The sequence below is a fragment of the Patiria miniata genome, unplaced genomic scaffold (genome assembly GCF_015706575.1).
Source record: "Patiria miniata isolate m_02_andy unplaced genomic scaffold, ASM1570657v1 HiC_scaffold_20, whole genome shotgun sequence".
NCBI classification, from domain to species: Eukaryota; Metazoa; Echinodermata; class Asteroidea; order Valvatida; family Asterinidae; genus Patiria; species Patiria miniata.
Genome location: NW_024037059.1, coordinates 30,307,338 through 30,326,314, shown reverse-complemented (window position 1 = coordinate 30,326,314; position 18,977 = coordinate 30,307,338). Strand labels below are relative to the sequence as shown.

General features: G+C 42.4%; 2 protein-coding genes across 2 annotated transcripts; both read left to right on the top strand.

Moving 5' to 3' along the window:
• Positions 1 to 2,794: 2,794 nt before the first annotated feature.
• On the top strand, positions 2,795 to 3,473 carry LOC119728018 (E3 ubiquitin-protein ligase TRIM71-like). Its single transcript, XM_038200100.1, has one exon. The coding sequence runs from the start codon at positions 2,877 to 2,879 to the stop codon at positions 3,471 to 3,473; it is 597 nt and encodes a 198-aa protein (XP_038056028.1). The 5' UTR covers positions 2,795 to 2,876.
• Positions 3,474 to 15,895: 12,422 nt separating this feature from the next.
• Positions 15,896 to 17,818, top strand: LOC119728017 (tripartite motif-containing protein 2-like). The gene has a single exon (XM_038200099.1). The coding sequence runs from the start codon at positions 15,896 to 15,898 to the stop codon at positions 17,816 to 17,818; it is 1,923 nt and encodes a 640-aa protein (XP_038056027.1).
• Positions 17,819 to 18,977: the final 1,159 nt, after the last annotated feature.

Sequence of the window (18,977 nt, the reverse complement as noted above, 5' to 3'; positions counted from 1 at the left end):
GACTAAATTAAATTTTTGAGGAGTTTATTTTGTTTCCTTGATTCTTTTTCCTCTTTGTCCCAGTTTCTAAAAGTAAATTGCAACCTAATCATTTGAACCAGGAGTTTTGCTCAGTGAGCCTTTTTCAGTATCTACACCGCACAGCCAAAAAGACGCCACGACTAAAAACACTATTCAAGGCTGACAAAGCAAAGTTCTATGCACTTAGCAACCAACCTAGCAAGAGCAGTGTGTGCAGATGCACATGTGTTTTGCGTGTTGCACGTTATGTTCCCATGCGCTTCAAAGTTAGGTTCAAACATTTCATGAAGGGGTAGTTTGGAAAAGTGCCAGGAAATTTTCAATTACTTTTGTATTGAAATTGAAGAACGTTTTTATGAGATTTCGTTTAAATTATTCAGTTATGTCTCAAAAACAAGCAGTATCTGTGGGTGGGGCGTTATAGAACAAATACTGACTGCTTTAAACTTGTAGTGTAGTAAAACTAGCCTCCCTCGGTGATCCATGGAGCATTCTATTGCCCTGGGTGTCACCTCTGGAATAAAGAACGCTGCATGGATCATCTCAGGAGGCTAGTTTTACCGCATCAACCAGTCATTTGAGCATTTTCCCCATTTGAAGCAACAAAGACAAGTGCATAACAACAACCATGATGAAGTTTTAGCTCTAAACGCTGTGTATTCAGAGGAAACACTAATATGGGATCTCAATTTCATTTCAAAAATTACTGAGTCTTACGGGGGTGATTAAAAAAAACCCTGTGAGCCCCCCCCCCCCCCCCAAGCCAAATCCTCGGTGCGCCACTGCCTATTTGTAGGCATTTTAACAGTTATACTCAATTGTATCACCAAATGATCAAATTATTTATAAGCAGCAAAAGTTGCAATGGATCGTCTTCCGTGGTTATATTATACGTGTTGTACAAAATGAAGGCTAACTCCATGCAAATATCTCACTGTAAATGCATTACATACTGTACTTTCTTATGGAGAACTTTGTACATGAAACCCCATAGACAAATTTGTGACCAAATTGGGATCCTGTAAACATGAGAATAGCAAATCAACAGCCACACATTTTAACCAATTGCTGAGAAGGCTTGGAGGGGCAACCAGCCAATAAGAGATCTTGTTCTGTGACACTTGGCAAGGCCTGGCTATGGGCCAATGAGAAGTAGGGTTGGTTCTTTACATCCTAGAAGTAGAAAGTTTAGGTGGGAAGGAAAAATTGCTGGGCAGTCACTTTTGTCTCAGCCTCTGAAGAAACAAATTGTATAGTCAATTTTACCTCACAGATTGTAATTCTAACTACTCATTAAATTAATTACATAATGTTGCACACTGTGCTCTGTCTAACCTAAGTATTATTTAGAAAATCGTAATGGCAGGAGTAAAAAAATCATTAATGAACCATGGGGTGTTTTATCCGCTTCAAAAAATGCCACACGCGCAGGGCCTTTGTGGGTGCCCAAAAACCTTTAGAGCTATGGTCTCCGAGTCAAATGGTGCTTGGATGAGCTATTGGTGATCTGGGCCTTTGTGGTGCCCAAAATTTGGAAATTAATAATAATAATAATGTGCTGCATGCATGATGGGTCGGCTGCCCAGATTTCAGTCCCTGACATTTTTTGAATAAAAACCTTCTGGCTGAGGCGTGCACACACAAAGGTTTCTGTGTTGCTTGTGATTTTTTATTTGTCTGCTTATAAATGTAAAGGAGTTATACCAATGCATGCAGTGGTGATATTTGTGCAATGTCCGTTTTGTGCTTCAGTGAGCAGAGGTAGGTTTGAACTGTAACCAAGAATCAATAGCTTTTACAGCATTGTTCACATGTATAGACATGTATTGAACTTGAATAAAGATCATAGTACTGTGTGACAAAAATAGCGACTGGTTTTTCCTGTGTTGAGTGAAGGAGTGAGCTGTTGTTGCACCATTCATTGATTGAGGAAGTAGGCCTGACATGTACACGTACAAATCTAAGGCTACATACAAGTTGATGGTAGTTTTGCCATACTTTTTAACATTTGGCGGAAGTATCATGTTTGTGGTGGAAAACTTTGGCTAACTGTTGATACAGATAAAGTAGGTGAGTTCTGGCATTTTGGCTGGATTTTACATGGTCTTGCTTTCGTGTGTTTTGCTTTGTTTTTGAACATGTGAAATGTAGCCTATATATAGGCCTATACCAGGAAAATTATGCATGAGATTTGCACGAATGTTTAGCATTTCAGTGCATGTGATGCGCAAGTAGGTATGTTTGTCATAAACATGATACTTTTAAAAAATATCAAATTCTCTTTTTGTAATCAAAGTCTGAAATCAGAGTCTATGTCTTTGGTCCTTTTTACATTAAGGCCTACTTCCATGTTATTATTTCTGCATAAAGGTATCGGTCATATATCAGTACTACCACATCGGTGCGGCAATGTGGCTAAAAAGGGTGCATACAGTGAGCTCTTTAGCTATGTGGTGAAAACTGCAACTTTTGCAAGCATCATAAAACGTGAAATTGGTTTCAGTTTTCCATGCATCCTGTTTTTCATTTTGAAAATTTCCTACTGACATTCGAAACATTTCTTTTGCATAGACTTAGAAGTTAAGTAATTTGCAAAGTTGTTATGGGTACTCAATTCCATAATCTGGAACCGGTTTCTGACATTAACGGTCGGGTACTCGGGTGTTCCGATGCACACCCCTATGGGGCAATCACCTGTTTGTTATAATTTTGAACTTTTTTAGACACGGATATTTGGTCTGTTTTGATTAGGTCACACTTGCAATATGGCGGAGGCTGCAGCCAAAACTGTGTGGAAGATCAGCCAGGGGCATCTGGAATGTCCGATCTGTTGCTGTCTTTTCAAGGATCCCAAGATGCTAGACTGTCTTCACAGCTTCTGCCTGAAGTGTCTGGAAGAGATGATGAGCAAACAGAAGCCAGAGGCAGAGAAGATAACATGTCCAGTCTGCAGGAGAGAGACCCAAGTTCCTGATGGAGGATTGCAGAGTCTAGCTTCGTCTTTCTTTCTTAGTTCTCTTGTCGATGAGGTCAAACAACAGGAGGCGGTATTAGGAGAAGCATATATGCCTACCACCACATGTGACTGTGGAGAAGGCAAGGAGGCCACTTGGAGGTGTCTTGATTGTAGTGATAACCTCTGCCAGGAATGCCGGAAAGCCCATGGGAGGGTCAAGTCCACCAGAGACCATCAAATTATTTCATTGGGAGACTGGCAGGAATCAAAGATGCCACCAGCAGAACATAGCAAACCCATCACCCGAATGTGTACGATCCACACTGACCATCCTCTGTGTTTCTACTGTGACACCTGCAACACCTTAATCTGCTCGATGTGTGCCACATTAGATCATCGGTCGGCAGAGCACAATTTGCTAAAGATTAATGACCTGATCAGGTCCTTCCGCAGTGAGGTCGAAAACATACTGCAGAAGTTCGAGAAGAGCAGGTAGCACTTCAAATCTACTGAAAAGTCAATCGAACATGCACGAAATAGATTGCAAAAGAAACTGGCTCAGGCTCGTAGTGGTATTGATGCAAAAGCGGAGGCAGAGATCGCTAAAATCAGAAACAAAGCAAAGCTTCTCACCGACAAAGTCAACGAAATCGGTCAGGAGAGAGACAGTGAGTACGAAAAGGTGCTCACGAACAACCATGAACAGATGGAACGCGCAGATCACACCATCGCGGCCGTAAATGACTTGATGAGTCAAGCCGATGATTGTGAGCTTTTGGAGCTCAAGCCAAAGGTGATGCACAACTTGGAATTCCAGGAGGAACTCAAGTGTGAACCAGCGAATTATGGTCTGTCGTTCATTGGTGTCAGATTTCAAGACGTTGTGAGTGATGCAGATCTTGGGGAGGTCTGTGTCAGCGAAAAATGGCAGTTAAAGGAAAAGTTTGGTAAAAAAGGTACCAATGACGAGGAATTCAAATGCGCCAGGGCTGTTGCATGTTTCACAAACGGGGACATTCTAGTAACTGACACAGATTTGAAACGGTTATCATTGTTTAGCTCCACTGGTCGATATAAAACAGCGGTTGCTGAAGGAGGTCTTATGCATCAGTTGGAAGCTCCTTGGGGCGTTGCGGTGTCCCATGATGATCTGCTTTTTGTCACGGACAAAAAGAAAGTGAAGGTTTTTGACACTGAGCTCCAGTTTGTTCGCGAGTTTACACCTTCGGCTGACGATGCCGATGGGCGATCAAAGAGTTACCTCACTGCTATTGCTGTTGACAGTCAGCGAGTAGCAGTCGCTGACAAGGGGAGAAAGGTCATCAGTGTCCACACCTTGGACGGATCGTTGATTGCAAGCATCTCAAATAACATGGTCGTAAATTTCTTGACAATAAGCAATTTCGGCTGTTTAGTCTTCACACACTACGAAGGCCAAAGTTTGCTGTGCGTTAACTTTAAAGGTAAAGAGATGTTCAGTGTCAAGACATTCGTGAATGGTGAAGCTGCAAAGCCAACTGGTGTCCTGTGCGATGATGATGAGACCATCTGTGTTGTTGTTCATTCTGGAAATCAGGGAGACTGTGCAGTGCAGCGATACGATTCAAATGGTGCACATGTAACAACAGTAGCTCAAGGGATGTACAATCCGTTAGAAATGGCATTCACCCCCACTGGCGACGTAGTTGTTGCTGACCTACACTCTGTTAAGATCTTTGAGCGGATGTGATTTGCCTGATTATGGCCCCTCTGAAAAACTAACCGCTGTACTTGAACCGGGGCTAACCTGTATCAAATGATTTGCCTTACACATTACAATAAGTACGCACGGGCTAGGTGACAAACTTTAATGAGCTATGATATCATCACTTCATCTACATACAGCCAGTTACAGCGCGCAGTGGTTCGGAAAGTAATGAATAATCATTTAGCAATCATGCAGTGACCTGATTTAACTGCATGCATACACAGTAAACAAATGATGATTAGCCAATCAGCATGCAGTATCGTAAAGGAAGAGCTAGCTGCAAGCGTCTGGCGAGTTGCACGCGTGAGCGTGCCGCGAACACGCAAGCCAAAATTGGGTCATCGGTTGCTCATACAGTCGATCAACTTCAGATTGATTAATGGTTGATGAATATTGCATAGGTATACATACAGTCAATTTATGTGAGTTTCATTCAACTTTGGTTTGAATATTCACTAGAGTTGACAGCAACTAGCTGTGCAGTTACTTTATGAATAAACTTCGTGAGTGACAGGCAAATAGACCGCCCCGGAGGCCATCTGGCCGAGCGACTCGGCCGCCGCAAAAGCATGTATTGTTAATGGATGTCTGACAGAGTCAGTGTGCCGAAGTGCAAAAGTTGTCACTTTGAAATTGATGGGTACCTACCTAAAATGTTTCCACAATCGGAAATATTTTGTTTCTACAGCAAGCAGACATACTAAATTTACATGGGGTACAGTTACTATGTTCGGTACCCATTTCTTTTAGGAGTTGTGGTTTCAGTAAGTAGAGGGTGTATGCATTAGCCTATACCCATCTGTGTGTGAATACAGTGCGTATTTTAACGCTGGTCGTCTGTATGGAGGATGGCAATTTACTTATTGTAATGAAGGCAGAACATTACCTGTTGTAGTTGAACCAGGGCTATATACATCTGCTACATTCCTGAAATTATAATATTTACCCAGATTGTAAAAGCCGTTTGAAATTGAATTAACTGGTAACGTTGGTGTGTTTCAGTTAATCTCCCTCAATGCATTTCAGCACGTGCGTAGGCCTACACCGCGTTATGGGGAAGTTTTTTATTGTTAGGCCACTTAGGACCGAGTTATGGGGACTTTTTGCTGTCCCCACAGCGTTTTCGGTCCCCACAAATGTGTGAGTAGTTCTATGGTGTATTCTCCAGTAATAATGTTGGAAAGAGAAATCCAATGACAAATTGTGGAGAATGAGAAAAAGTGTTGAATGTTTCTTGTACCGTATAACAGTTTTTGCTGACAAAATTCACACAATTGAATTTACTACTGTAATGTTGTTAAATATGGCTATCACTGTACATAATGTTATAATAATAAAAAAAGTCCATAACTTTTATGTTAGGTAGGCCTAATATGAAATGTCTGAAATCTTAATGAAGTGTATTTTGCCAATCTTCATTTTGTAAAAGTACATTGTATATGAAGCACAATGGCACGTGACTATGTAAATATTCAATTCAAAGCTTTGTATATTTTGCAAGTTTCGTTAATTCCTTGGATCACAAAACTGTCAACCTATCACACAAATCATTTGTGCAATGTCCATTTTGTGCTTCCGTATCCGTAGTGAACACGGACAGACTGCCTCATTGAACTCTTAACTTGAATCAATAGCTGAATCAATAGCGTTTGTATTGTTACTGGAATAGTGTACATGACGTTGGCTTATAGCCTACATAACGATATGTACATAAAAGTGTACATGTACGTACCGGTCGTGTACAGTGAGATTAGAATAGCAACTGGTTTTTCCCATGATGAGTTATTGCCATTACTATCTTTAAACCAAGTATGCATAAACTATAATTTTGTCAGTTACGTTTTTGGATAGCTGCAAATGATTTACTCTTCCTTTAATTACATTTGGCGAGCAAGTTCCTGGTCTTTGTTCAGGGGTTTACCTATTACCTTCATCAGCCGGTCAGTATAGAGTACCAAAGTCTGACGTCAGCTGAATTTGTTCTGATTCACGCGCTGGTTTGTGCACTGATGTCTCCACACACTTTAGCTATGCGGGAGACCCAGAATACGCGGCACACTTTGGTACTCTATGCTCTTTGAGGTATGGTGGACCCAACTCGAGGGCGCTAACCTAGTTAGTCTAGGTAAACCCTTTTGTATTTACCCAAATTTTACCAAGACCGTAAAGCATCCACCTGATGTGTCTGTCTTGTCTCATTAAGGCTAATATTGTCTACACATGGTTTTCAAATCTATATACAGATTGAAGGTGCTCAATTTTAATGAACCTATAAGTTTCAAAATTTCAAAATTATTATATCTCACCCACAGATTCTATCTCTGGCATTCACTTTTTTTACTGTCTTGCCACGTGCACATGTGGCAGGGCCAAGTTATACTTGTGATTTTTCATAGTGTATTAAATAGGAGTAGCCCCCTTAGAAAAGAAAATCATTTTAGTCAAAGTTTAGTCCCCCCCCCCTTTCTTGGTAGTGTGTCCCCCTGTTTGTTTACTTTAGCCCACTTGTTCCCCCTATAAAGTTGCCACATGTTGAAACCTCATATAGATTAGTTCAGCAGACCAGCAGAGAGACAAGTTAACATTTTCCTCCTTCCTGGAGAGTGTTTTCTCGCTTGGGTTTGTCTGCTTGTCCAGTCATTGGTTTTTTTAGTTCATCTTTGTGCTTTTAGAGTCCCTTTGCAGTAGTGCTGTGTCGGTTTTTCACACGACTTTTTTTCCCTTGGTTAAATTGTATTTCTGTCAATCCATTTTTTTTATACCTTAGCTTTTCACTTATTGTCCTAAAATGTTATCAAATTGTTTATTTTTCTCCTTGGCAAATTCCTTTTTGAGTTTTTTTATTCATTGTTTGATCCAGATTAAGATTTCTTTTGAAGCATTTGAGAAATTTGTCTGTTTTCTTGAAGGATTTAATATTTTTTTTTGCATGTCAAGGATTTTATTAAATTATGAGACAAAATTAAATTTTTGAGAAGTTTATTTTGTTTCCTTGATTCATTTTCTTCTTTGTCCCAGTTTCTAAAAGTAAATCGCGACCTCATCATTTGAACCAGGATTTTTAGTGAGTTATTTTCGCTGTTACACACAGCCACCCCCCAAAAAAGTCTATTCAAGGCTGACAAAGAACTATGCACGTAGCAACCAACATATCAACAGCAGTGTGTGCAGATGCACATGTGTTTTGCGTACTGCATGTTTTTTTTTTTCCATGCGCTTCAAAGTTGGGTTCAAACATTTCACGAGGGGGTAGTTGGAAAAGTGCAAGGGGCAAGGAAATGTTCAGTTACGTTCATATTGAAATTGATGTACTTTGCAAGAGATTTGGATTAAATTATTAAGTTTTCTCTCAAAAACAAGCAGAATCTGTGGCTGAGGCGTTATCAAACAAATATTGACTGCTTCAAACTTGTAGTGAAACTAGCCTCCCTCGGTGATCCATGGCTCATTCCATCTCCCTGGGTGTCACCTCAGGAATAAAGAACGCTGAATGGATCATCTCAGGAGGCTAGTTTTACCATTCCAACCAGTCATTTGTTCCTTTTTTTTTTCGCTTGAAGCAACACAAGTGCTCAAAATTTAAGGACGGGTGCTTAACAACAAACTTGATGAAGTTTTAGCTCTGTGAATGCTGTGTATTCAGAAGAATCCATCTTCTAGGATCTCAATTTCAATTCAAAAACTGCCAGGTCATATTTTGAATTGCACCCAAAATCAGCATCCGAGCCAAGTTCTCATTCAGCTGATTGCAGCTATGTGATGTCACACGATAACCCATGAATGATAGCAACCTCGCACCTGTGTGTGTCGTGTCAACGCTTGTGCGCACCCATTCACAGATTTGCCAAATTACAAACCAACTACTAGCGGAAATTTCCAGAAATGTGTCATTTGACATATATTTGGAAATGGCCTTCTTATATTGTTTTTTTCACAATGACAGCATGTTATGCCAGAAAGAATAACTTCACAGGCAGTCCGACCAGCTTTACTAAGGGTTGCTTTTCTATTTTTATTGTAATATTCCTACTTGTGCCTCTTTGCAGAATGTTCTTTAAATAATGGGCTATTCTTGTGGCCAAGATTTAACAAAAAAAGGCCAAGCCACCTTACCCCTGCCATCTGCTACTTTTTCTACAACAACTGGTAACAGTCATTCCTATTGTAGGCATGCATGAAACGTAGGGTATTTTTCCTAATTTTTTGCTTTGTATCCATGGGCGTCACCAGGATTTTTTCTAGAGAGGGGCAAAACATAATTTTCCCAAAAAACTCTAGTATTTCTCAACATATTCTCGAATGATCAGTTTTTATGACTTCATGCCTCTTTTTTTTTTTTTTTTTTTTTTTTTGCTTTTTTTTTGGGGGGGGGGGGGGAGCGCCCCCTCGCGACGCCCATGTTTGTATTGTGGATACCTTAATACATCCTACTTTCAGTTCTTATTTTCAACCCTCCTTTTTCCATTTTCATATTTTTAAAAGTATAAAATCGTTGGCCTATATGTAGGCATTTTTAACATTATACATGCAAATGGAGTTATAAAAATGCATGCAGTGGTGATATTTGTGCAATGTCCATTTTGTGCTTCTGTAGACAGAGTTAGGTTGCCTGTTTGAACTGTGGACTTTAATTTCAATATCATTTGCAGCATTGTTAGTGTGTAGGCCTATATTGAACTTGAATAAAGATCATTATCATAGCGTTGCTATTTTTACAGTACTGTATGACAAAAATAGCAACTGGTTTTTCCAGTGTTGAGTAAAGGAGTGAATTAATTAGCTGTTGTTGCACCATTCATCACTTGAAGAGGCCTGACATGTACACGTATAAACCTAGGCTTACAGAACTTTACAACTTGCAAGTTACTTGATGGTAGTTTTGCCATCCTTTTCTTTTTTTACATTTGACGGAAGTTTCACGTTTGTGGTGGAAAACTTTGGCTAACTTTTGATCCAGATAAAGTAGGTGAGTTTTGGCGTTTTGGCTGGATTTTAAATGGTCTTTGCTTTTTGTGTGTTTCGCTTTGTTTTCAAACATGTCAAATGTAGCCTTAAGGCCTACCAGGAAAATTATGCATGAGATTTGCATGAATGTTTAGCATCTGAGTGCATGTGATGCGCGAGTAGGTATGCTTGTTATAAACATGACGCTTTTAAAACATATCGAATTCTCTTTTCTGAATTGAAGTCTAAAAATACGAGTCTATGTCTTTTTACTTTTGGGCCTTTTCACTTTTGGGCCTACTCCCATTATAATTTTATTTCTCAGAGTTGTAATGACTCTAGTCATTGACTCGACTGTGACTCGACTCAACTCGAGTCCCTAACGGAAAATGACTCAACTCGACTTGAGTTACTGCGAGCAAATGACTCGACTCGAGTCCCTCATCAGAATGACTCGACTCGACTTGAGTTACTGCGAGCAAATGACTCGACTCGACTCGAGTCCCTCATCAGAATGACTTGACTCAACTCGAGGAAGGCTAATAAGATCCTATCCAGAAAATAAAAGCAAAACTTTGCGAAAAGTATTTGCAATGACTTACACTGGTGCCGGTTTTTGTTCACGTCACGTTAGAATGGTCGTGAATATATACATGGTTTGATCAGTGTCCTCATTAGTTGAATTGCAATCAGCACCACCTTTATATTTTCATTAAGAGTCAAATGCGGTGTCACCACGTGTAGAAGCCCAAACAAAAATGAAACTAGAGGTTCGTGTTTGTTGTTACAAACGCAGAGTGGTCGGGTAGACAACTATTTTATGAAACACTGTCCAGTTAAAGTTTTATATTATAACAAAGGATCACGAAATTAAATCCTTTCCAGGACAATCAATTATTTTGTTTAAAAAATGCATCTTTAACGGTGTGATAAATTTCATTAAACATATTCTATGTACACATACAAGCTATTTCTGGCTTGATAACGTCATAAGTCAAAAACTGGAAGTATACTGATTTAGTTCGGAGTGGATGTTCATTGTGAAGTTAAATGATGCCTTGGGATTCAAGTTGTCGACCTCCCCGTGGTGAATCCTGTCAACTGGCGCAAGTCAGGCGAACGACAACTACCAGAGTTAGTAGAACTTACATCAATCAACTTCTTACCACTCGTCTACACTCGTCTACACGATGGATCGTCAGCCACAACAGACTAGAACCAACCCGCAGCACGTGCCTTCATCAGGGCAGGCACCTGCGGATGCCGTACGGGCTGGTATCTCCCTGCTGCAGCTGAATGTAGAGGGCCTAACCAAGGCCAAAATCACCATCATTGAACATTTGATGCAGACCAACAAAGTCAGTGTTGTCCTGTTGCAAGAGACCCATATGAGCGACAGCGCTCGTCTTAAGATCCCTGGATATACCTTAGCAGCTTACACTGAAAGCGACATCCATGGGATCGCCACTTTTGTGCGGAACTCGGCCAAGTGGAAAGCAGTAGCAGCCTCTGCCTCCGATTCTGACCTGGAATGGACAGCAACTCAGGTGGAAGGTGTGACTGTAATTAACGTCTACAAGCCACCCCGAACCAGACTACTAGTAGACTCCATCCCAACATTTGATCAGCCCTGCATGTACGCTGGAGATTTCAACTGCCAGAGCACGACGTGGGGTTACCGCACGACTACCCTAGATGGTTCTGCTCTCGAAGACTGGGCCTCAGCCTCTGGTGTCCACCTTCTGTATGACTCGAAAGAGCCCGACAGCTTTCGCTCTGGTCGATGGAACACAACATCTAACCCTGACCTAGCCTTTGTCAACCTGAATGGTCCGTCCCCACACCGTTCAGTTTTGGACCCTTTCCCCAAGTCACAGCATAGACCATCACTCATCATTCCGGATAACCCTGTTGGGCCAATCTCTTCCAGACCCGTAAAGCGATGGAACTTCAGAAAGGCCAACTGGAATCAGTTCAGAGAACTGGTTGAGTCTGGGACAGACACCCTCCCTCTTCCTACTAATGGGAATTTGGACAAAGCCTACTCTGCCTTCTGCAAACTTCTAATCGACTCGGCTAAGCATGCTGTCCCTCGTGGATTTCGTCGCAGCTATATACCGGCTTGGGATGAAGAGTGTGATAGATGTTACAATGCATTTATACATTCTGACAGTGATGAAGAGAGTGCCACACTGGCCACAGAGCTGACAAAATGCCTAGATCAGAAGCGGAGGGAACGCTGGGAAGAGACAGTCCAAGGCATCAATTTCACCCATTCTAGCAGGCTGGCTTGGATGACCCTTAACCGTCTCACTGGCCGCAGCTCCCGTCCGAAGCATTGCCCTGTCACAGCAAACTCCATCGCACATCAGCTGCTAGCTAATGGCAACTTTGAGAATGCAGACAAAGACCACGCCCGGATTGTCAAACAGGAAACTTCAAGACTCTGGAATGCTCCAGGCGTAGATGGCTTCCTTTCCAAACCCTTCACATCTGCTGAGCTCGCACTGGTTGTCTCCCAACTGAAATGTGGGAAAGCCCAGGGCCCGGATAACATCTTCCCAGAATTTCTAAAGCACTGTGGTCCCAAGAGCCTGGACTGGCTCCGTGAGTTTTACTCGACCTGCCTCACTGGATTGCACATCCCGAAGATCTGGAGGAAATCTACTGTTATAGCCCTCCTGAAACCCAACAAGCCAGCAGATAATCCCAAGAGCTACAGACCGATCTCACTCCTGTGCGTGCCATTCAAGCTTCTCGAAAGGCTCCTTCTGGCCCGACTCAACCCAGTGGTTGATCCCCAACTTCCGGATGAGCAAGCAGGCTTCCGTCATGGTCGGTGTACCACCCATCAGATTGTCAAGCTTACCAATGATATCGAGGAGAGTTTTGAAAAATGCAACAAGGCAGGCGCTGTTCTAGTGGATCTCACTGCAGCTTATGACACAGTGTGGCATCATGGCTTGACACTAAAGCTTCTCCGCACCATTCCAGACCGCCACCTAGTGCGGTTCCTCGCAACAATTCTTGCGAACCGCAGCTTTGTAGCCAAGACCAGCGATGGACAAAGTAGCCGACCACGTCGCCTACGGAATGGGGTGCCCCAGGGATCAGTTCTGTCTCCCATGCTCTTCAATATCTACATCAGCGACCTACCTTGCACAGCTTCACGGCAGTATGGCTATGCAGACGACCTGGCATTGCTGTATACTGATAGGAACTGGAACAAAGTAGAGAATGCGCTTACGGCTGACATGGAGCTACTTACAGACTACCTCAAGAAGTGGAGACTCAAGCTGAGCGTTGCCAAGACTACTGCAACTGCCTTTCATCTCAACACCAAGGAAGCCAATCGACAGATGACTGTTCTTCATAACGGGACTCCCCTACCGAACAACCCCCACCCAACTTACCTTGGAGTGATACTGGACAGACAGCTGACATACAGACAGCACCTTGAAGCCCTACGAGCAAAAGTGTCGGCAAGGAACAACTTGTTGCGTCGCCTGGCTGGTACATCATGGGGTGCATCAACATCCACCCTTCGCACAGGAGCTCTAGCCCTGGTTTACAGCTCTGCTGAATATGCTGCGCAAGCGTGGTGCAGGAGTACCCACACCAGAAAGCTGGACTGCGTACTAAATGACACCATGCGGCTCATCACTGGATGTCTCCGTCCTACACCCACAGATCTCCTCCCAGTCCTCGCTGGAATCGCACCACCAAGGCTACGCCGCGAGAATCTGACAGACAAGCTCACAACCAAATCCCTTGCCGATGATGACCACCTTCTTCACAAAATTACGACAGAATCCCAGGACCTAGGTGGCCAACGCCTCCGATCACGTCGACCTTTCTCCCGACATGCAGCCGCCCTCAGCAGATCCGACTTTAGCCTAATACAAGAGTGGGAAAAGGGCTGGGAAGGGACGGTTCGCCCAAGGCAGTTCACTGTTCCCCCTGGCACCAAAGCTCCTGCTGGCTCGGAACTACCCCGGAGGAAGTGGGTTACACTGAACCGGCTGCGAACTGGGGTTGGGAGATTCAATGCCAACATGCACCGCTGGAAACTCCGGGATTCACCGGCATGCACCTGTGGTGCAGATGAGCAGACGGCAGATCATATATTATACCACTGCCCCGACCTCCAACCTCCTGACGGGATGACTGATCTGTCGTGCCCAAAAGACGCACAAATCAACTGGCTTACGCAGCTCCAAGAAATAGCCTGATGTACAGTACTACTAACTCACACGAAAGAAGAAGATTGTGAAGTTAAATAACGTATGAAAATTTGGAAAATATAAGTGTATGTATTCATAACACCGAACTTCCGGTTTGATGACGTCACAGTATTTGGAAGCAAAAGCTGAACATTGTAATGGTATCGTTATTAGGGCCAAGATATACGACATGGATTAAATGATGGAATTTTTTTTTATTTCAAATATGATCGTTGGCAAATTCTCATAGAAGTAACTTCCGGTCTGATGACGTCATGAATTTGAAACCTTAATTGCCAAGTTATCTGTGGTTAATCAAAGAATATCAAGGGTTGTTTTGGTAAAATTTGAACCTATGGTCTTAAAAGTAAAGAAAAAAACAATATTTTATGTGCCGCTAGGGGGCGCCCTTTCAGATGATGACGTCATCACACTTTTTTTTGTCAGGCATTCCTCACTAAACACTTTCATAATATATATGTCTGTAGTAAAATGCTTCCGCTTTTAAATTGTATCAGGTTTTTGTTGCACTTCCGGTTACACCGGAAGTAAAGGTCAAGCGGTTTTGTGTCCGGGGATAAGAAATGTTTCTCACGGCATAGTCTACTACCTCATGAAAAAAACGAACACGTTACTGTATTTAGTTCAAAAGATATAATGCAAACTATGTTGTCAAATTTGCCCTTAAATCGCTTGTAATGTTATATCTGATGACGTCATGATGACGTAACAAAATTTACAACATCTTCGAAACATGGTACAAGTTCACACAAGGTTTTGTGATCATACCGTTAACCGTTCGAAAGAAATTGTGCTTTGTTTTGATTTCAGGCTAACGTCTTTATTTTGAATTCACCTAACTTTGACCTTCCGGTAGACCCGGAAGTAAAGGTCAAGCAAGTTCACGTGCATGATAAGAAATGTTCATCAATTAATGGTCTATCTGATTACAAAATACAAACATCATTGATTATTTAGTTCAAGAGTTATATGTGAAAGTAATTGGTCACTTTTTCAGATAAAATCACTTGTAATTTGACACCTGGTGACATAATCATGACGTCAGAGTTACATGCACCACTTCAGACGAGGGTCGATATATATATTGAAAGTTACAAGTTCATACCATTTACCGTTTAGGAGAAAACCCGCGGAGAAGTATTGTCCGGAAAAAAAAAAAAAAGAAAGAAAGATTTATGAGAACGAATCCAGACAGTGGTCGGGTTGTGCCCGACCACTCAAAAAGCAAAAAAATGACTTTCTCTCTCGTGATTATTTATTGTATAGTGTTCAAATATTTGTGACTCAAATTGACTCGAGCTACATAATTGACTTGACTCGACTCGACTGCACACTGTGACTCGACTCAACCTTCTTGACTTAATGACTCGACTTGAGTCGAGTCACTTCTTAAAAATGATTTGACTCACAAAAATCAGTGACTCGTTACAACTCTGTTATTCCGTGTATAGAAGAACGGTAAAAGGCTGCTGTTAATTTTTAACTCCCAGCGAGTTAGAGTGCAGTCAAGTAATCAGTGTAAATACAAATGTATCCCAGGCAAAAATATGGTTACCTGTTCAAGAAACCCAAGCCAAAATTCAAATCTGGGAAGTTGCTGTTCAGATTGTTAATAAAGGTCCGCATGATAATACTACCACATCAGTGCGGCAATGTAGGGTGTGGTGAAAACTGCAACTTTTGCAAGCATCACAAAATGTGAAATTGGTTTTGGTTTTCCATGTATCCTGTTGTTTATTTTGAAAGTTTCCAACAGACATTCAAACATTTCTTTTTCATTGACTGAGAAGTTAAATAATTTGCAAAGTTGGTTACGGGTACTCCATGCCATAATCTGGAATCAGTTCCTGACATTAACTTTCGGCGGTACTCGGGCACCCAGTTCCGATGCACAGCTCTATGGGGCAATCACCTGTTTGTTATAATTTTGAGCTTTTTCAGACATGGAGGTTTGTTCTGTTTTGATTAGGTCACACTTGAAATATGGCGGAGGCTGCAGCCAAAACTGTGTGGAAGATAAGCCAGGGGCATCTGGAATGTCCGATCTGTTGCTGTCTTTTCAAGGATCCCAAGATGCTGGACTGTCTGCACAGCTTTTGCCTGAAGTGTCTGGAAGAGATGATGTGCAGACAGAAGCCATCAGAGGCAGAGAATATAATATGTCCAGTCTGCAGGAGAGAGACGCAAGTTCCTGATGGACGATTGCAGAGTCTAGCCTCATCTTTCTTTCTAAGTTCTTTTGTCAATGAGGTCAAACAACACGAGGCGGTATTAGGAGAGGCATCAGCACCTACCGCCACATGTGACTGTGGAGAAGGCAAGGAGGCCACTTGGAGGTGTCTTGACTGTAGTGATAACCTCTGTCAGGAATGCTGGAAAGCGCATGGGAGGGTCAAGCACACCAAAGACCATCAAATCATTTCATTGGGAGATTGGCAGGAATCTAAAATGCCTCCAGCAGAGCATAGCAAACCCATCACCCGAATGTGTACAATCCACACTGACCAGAAGTTGTGTTTCTTCTGTGACACATGCAACACCTTAATCTGCTCAATGTGTGTCGCATTAGATCATCGGTCGGCAGAGCACAATTTGCTAAAGATTGATGATACTATCAGGTCCTTCCGCAGTGAGGTCGGTAACATACTGCAGAAGTTCGAGAAGAGCAGGCAGCACTTCAAATCTACTGAAAAGTCAATCGAACATGCACGAAATAGATTGCAAAAGAAACTGGCTCAGGCTCATAGTGATATTGATGCAAAAGCGGAGGCAGAGATCACTAAAATCAGAAACAAAGCAAAGCTCCTCACCGACAAGGTCAACAAAATCGGTCAGGAGAGAGACAGTGAGTACGAAAAGGCGCTCACGAACAACCGTGACCAGATGGAACGCGCAAATCAGACCATCACGGCAGTAAATGACTTGATGAGTCAAGCTGATGATATTGAGCTTTTGGAGCTCAAGACAAAGGTGATGCACAACTTGGAATTCCAGAAGGAGCTCAAGTTCGAACTGGCGAGTCATGGTCCGTCGTTCATCGGTGTCAGATGTCACGACATTGTGAGTGATGCAGATCTTGGGGAGGTCTGTGTCAGCGAAAAATGGCAGTTCAAGGAAGAGTTCGGCAAAGAAGGTACTGGTGACGACGAATTCGACTTCGCCAGGGCTGTTGCATGTTTCAGAAATGGGGACATCGTAGTAATTGACACACGTTTGAAACGGTTATCGTTGTTTAGCTCAACTGGGAGGTATAAAACATCGGTTGCTAAAGGAGATGCTAGGCATCAGTTGGAAGCTCCTTTTGGCCTTGCTGTGACCCATGATGATCTGCTTATCGTCACGGACAAAAAGAAAGTGAAGGTTTTTGACAATGAGCTCCAGTTTGTTTGCGAGTTTACACCTTTGGCTGACGATGCCGATGGGCAATCAGAGAGTGACCTCCGTGGTATTGCTATTGACAGTCAACGAGTAGCAGTCGCTGACGAGGGGAGAAAGGTCATCAGTGTCCACAGCCTGGACGGATCGTTGATTTCAAGCATCTCGAATAACATGCTTGACTATGACTTGGCAATAAGCAATTTCAGCTGTTTAGTCTTCACAAACTTTGAGGGCCAAAGTTTGCTGTGTGTTAACTTTACAGGCAAGGAGATGTTCAGGGTCAAGACATTCATAAAAGGCAAAGCTGCTAAGCCAACTGGTGTCCTGTGCGATGATGATGAGACCATCTATGTCACTGTTCATTCTGACAAAATGGGATGCGCTGAAGTGCAGCGATATGATTCAAATGGTGTATTTGTAGCAACAGTAGCTCAGGGATTGTACAATCCCTTAGGAATGGCGTTCACCCCCGCTGGTGACGTAGTTGTCGCTGACCGACACTCCGTTAAGATCTTTGAGCGGATGTGATTTGCCTGATCATGGCCCTCCGAATAACTAACCGCTGTACTTGAACCGGAGCTAACCTGCATCCAATGATTTGCCTTACACATTACAATAAGTCCCTACAGGCTAGGTGACAAACTTTAATGAGCTATGATGTTAACAATTCATTTACATACAGCAAATGACAGCGTGCAGTGGCTCAGGAAGTAATGAATAACCATTTAGCAATCACGCGGCGACCTGATTTAACCGCGTGCATACGCAGTAAACAAATGACATATTAGCCAATCGGCACGCAGTACTGTGCGAGAAGAGCTAGCTAGCGGCGAGTTGCACACGCGAACGCGCTGCCTAATCACAATCCAAAATACAGTCGATCAACCCTTCAGATTGATTAATGGTTTATGAATATTGCATAGGTACATACAGTAAGATTTTGAGAATTTCATTCAATTTTGGTTTGATTCACTAGAGTTGACGGCAACTAGCTGTGCCGTTACATTATGAATAAACTTTGTGAGTGACAGGCAAATAGACCGCCCCGTATGCCATCTGGCTGAGCGACTCACCGCCTCAAAAGCATGTATTGTTAATGGATGTCTGACATAGTCAGTGTGCCGAAGTGCAAAAGTTGTTCGCTTTTTTAGTCCGATGGGTACCTACATAAAATTTGTCCACAATCGGAAATATTTGGTTTCTACAGCAAGCAGACAAACTAAATTTACATGGTGTACAGATACTTTGTTAACTTCAGTACCCGTTTCTTTTAGGAGTTGTAGTTTCAGAAAGGAGAGGGTGTATGCATTAGCCTATATACCCATCTGTGTGTGTAATACGTACAGCGCGTATTTCAATGCTGGTCATATGTATGGAGGATGGCAATTTATGAAGGCCCCTCACAACATTACCTGTTGCAGTTGAACCAGGGCTATTTAGATCTGCTACATTCCTGAAATTATATTAAATATTTACCCAGATTGTAAAACCCGTTCAAAATTGGATTAACTGGTAACGTTGGTGTGTTATCAGTTAATCTCCCTCAATGCATTTCGGCATGTGCATTGGCCTCATAGAGCTACATTAAATTACTAGAGCGCTAACTCCTCATTCTTGTGCGCGGAGACGTTTTGAAGCCGTCCTTGGCGCAGACATTTGGAATTCATGTGCGTGTTTGTAGAACATA

What these genes read in the sequence shown, in the direction of transcription:
- LOC119728018 (XM_038200100.1), top strand. Translation starts at nt 2,877, where the DNA reads ATGCTAGACTGTCTTCACAGCTTCTGCCTGAAGTGTCTGGAAGAGATG.
- LOC119728017 (XM_038200099.1), top strand. Translation starts at nt 15,896, where the DNA reads ATGGCGGAGGCTGCAGCCAAAACTGTGTGGAAGATAAGCCAGGGGCAT.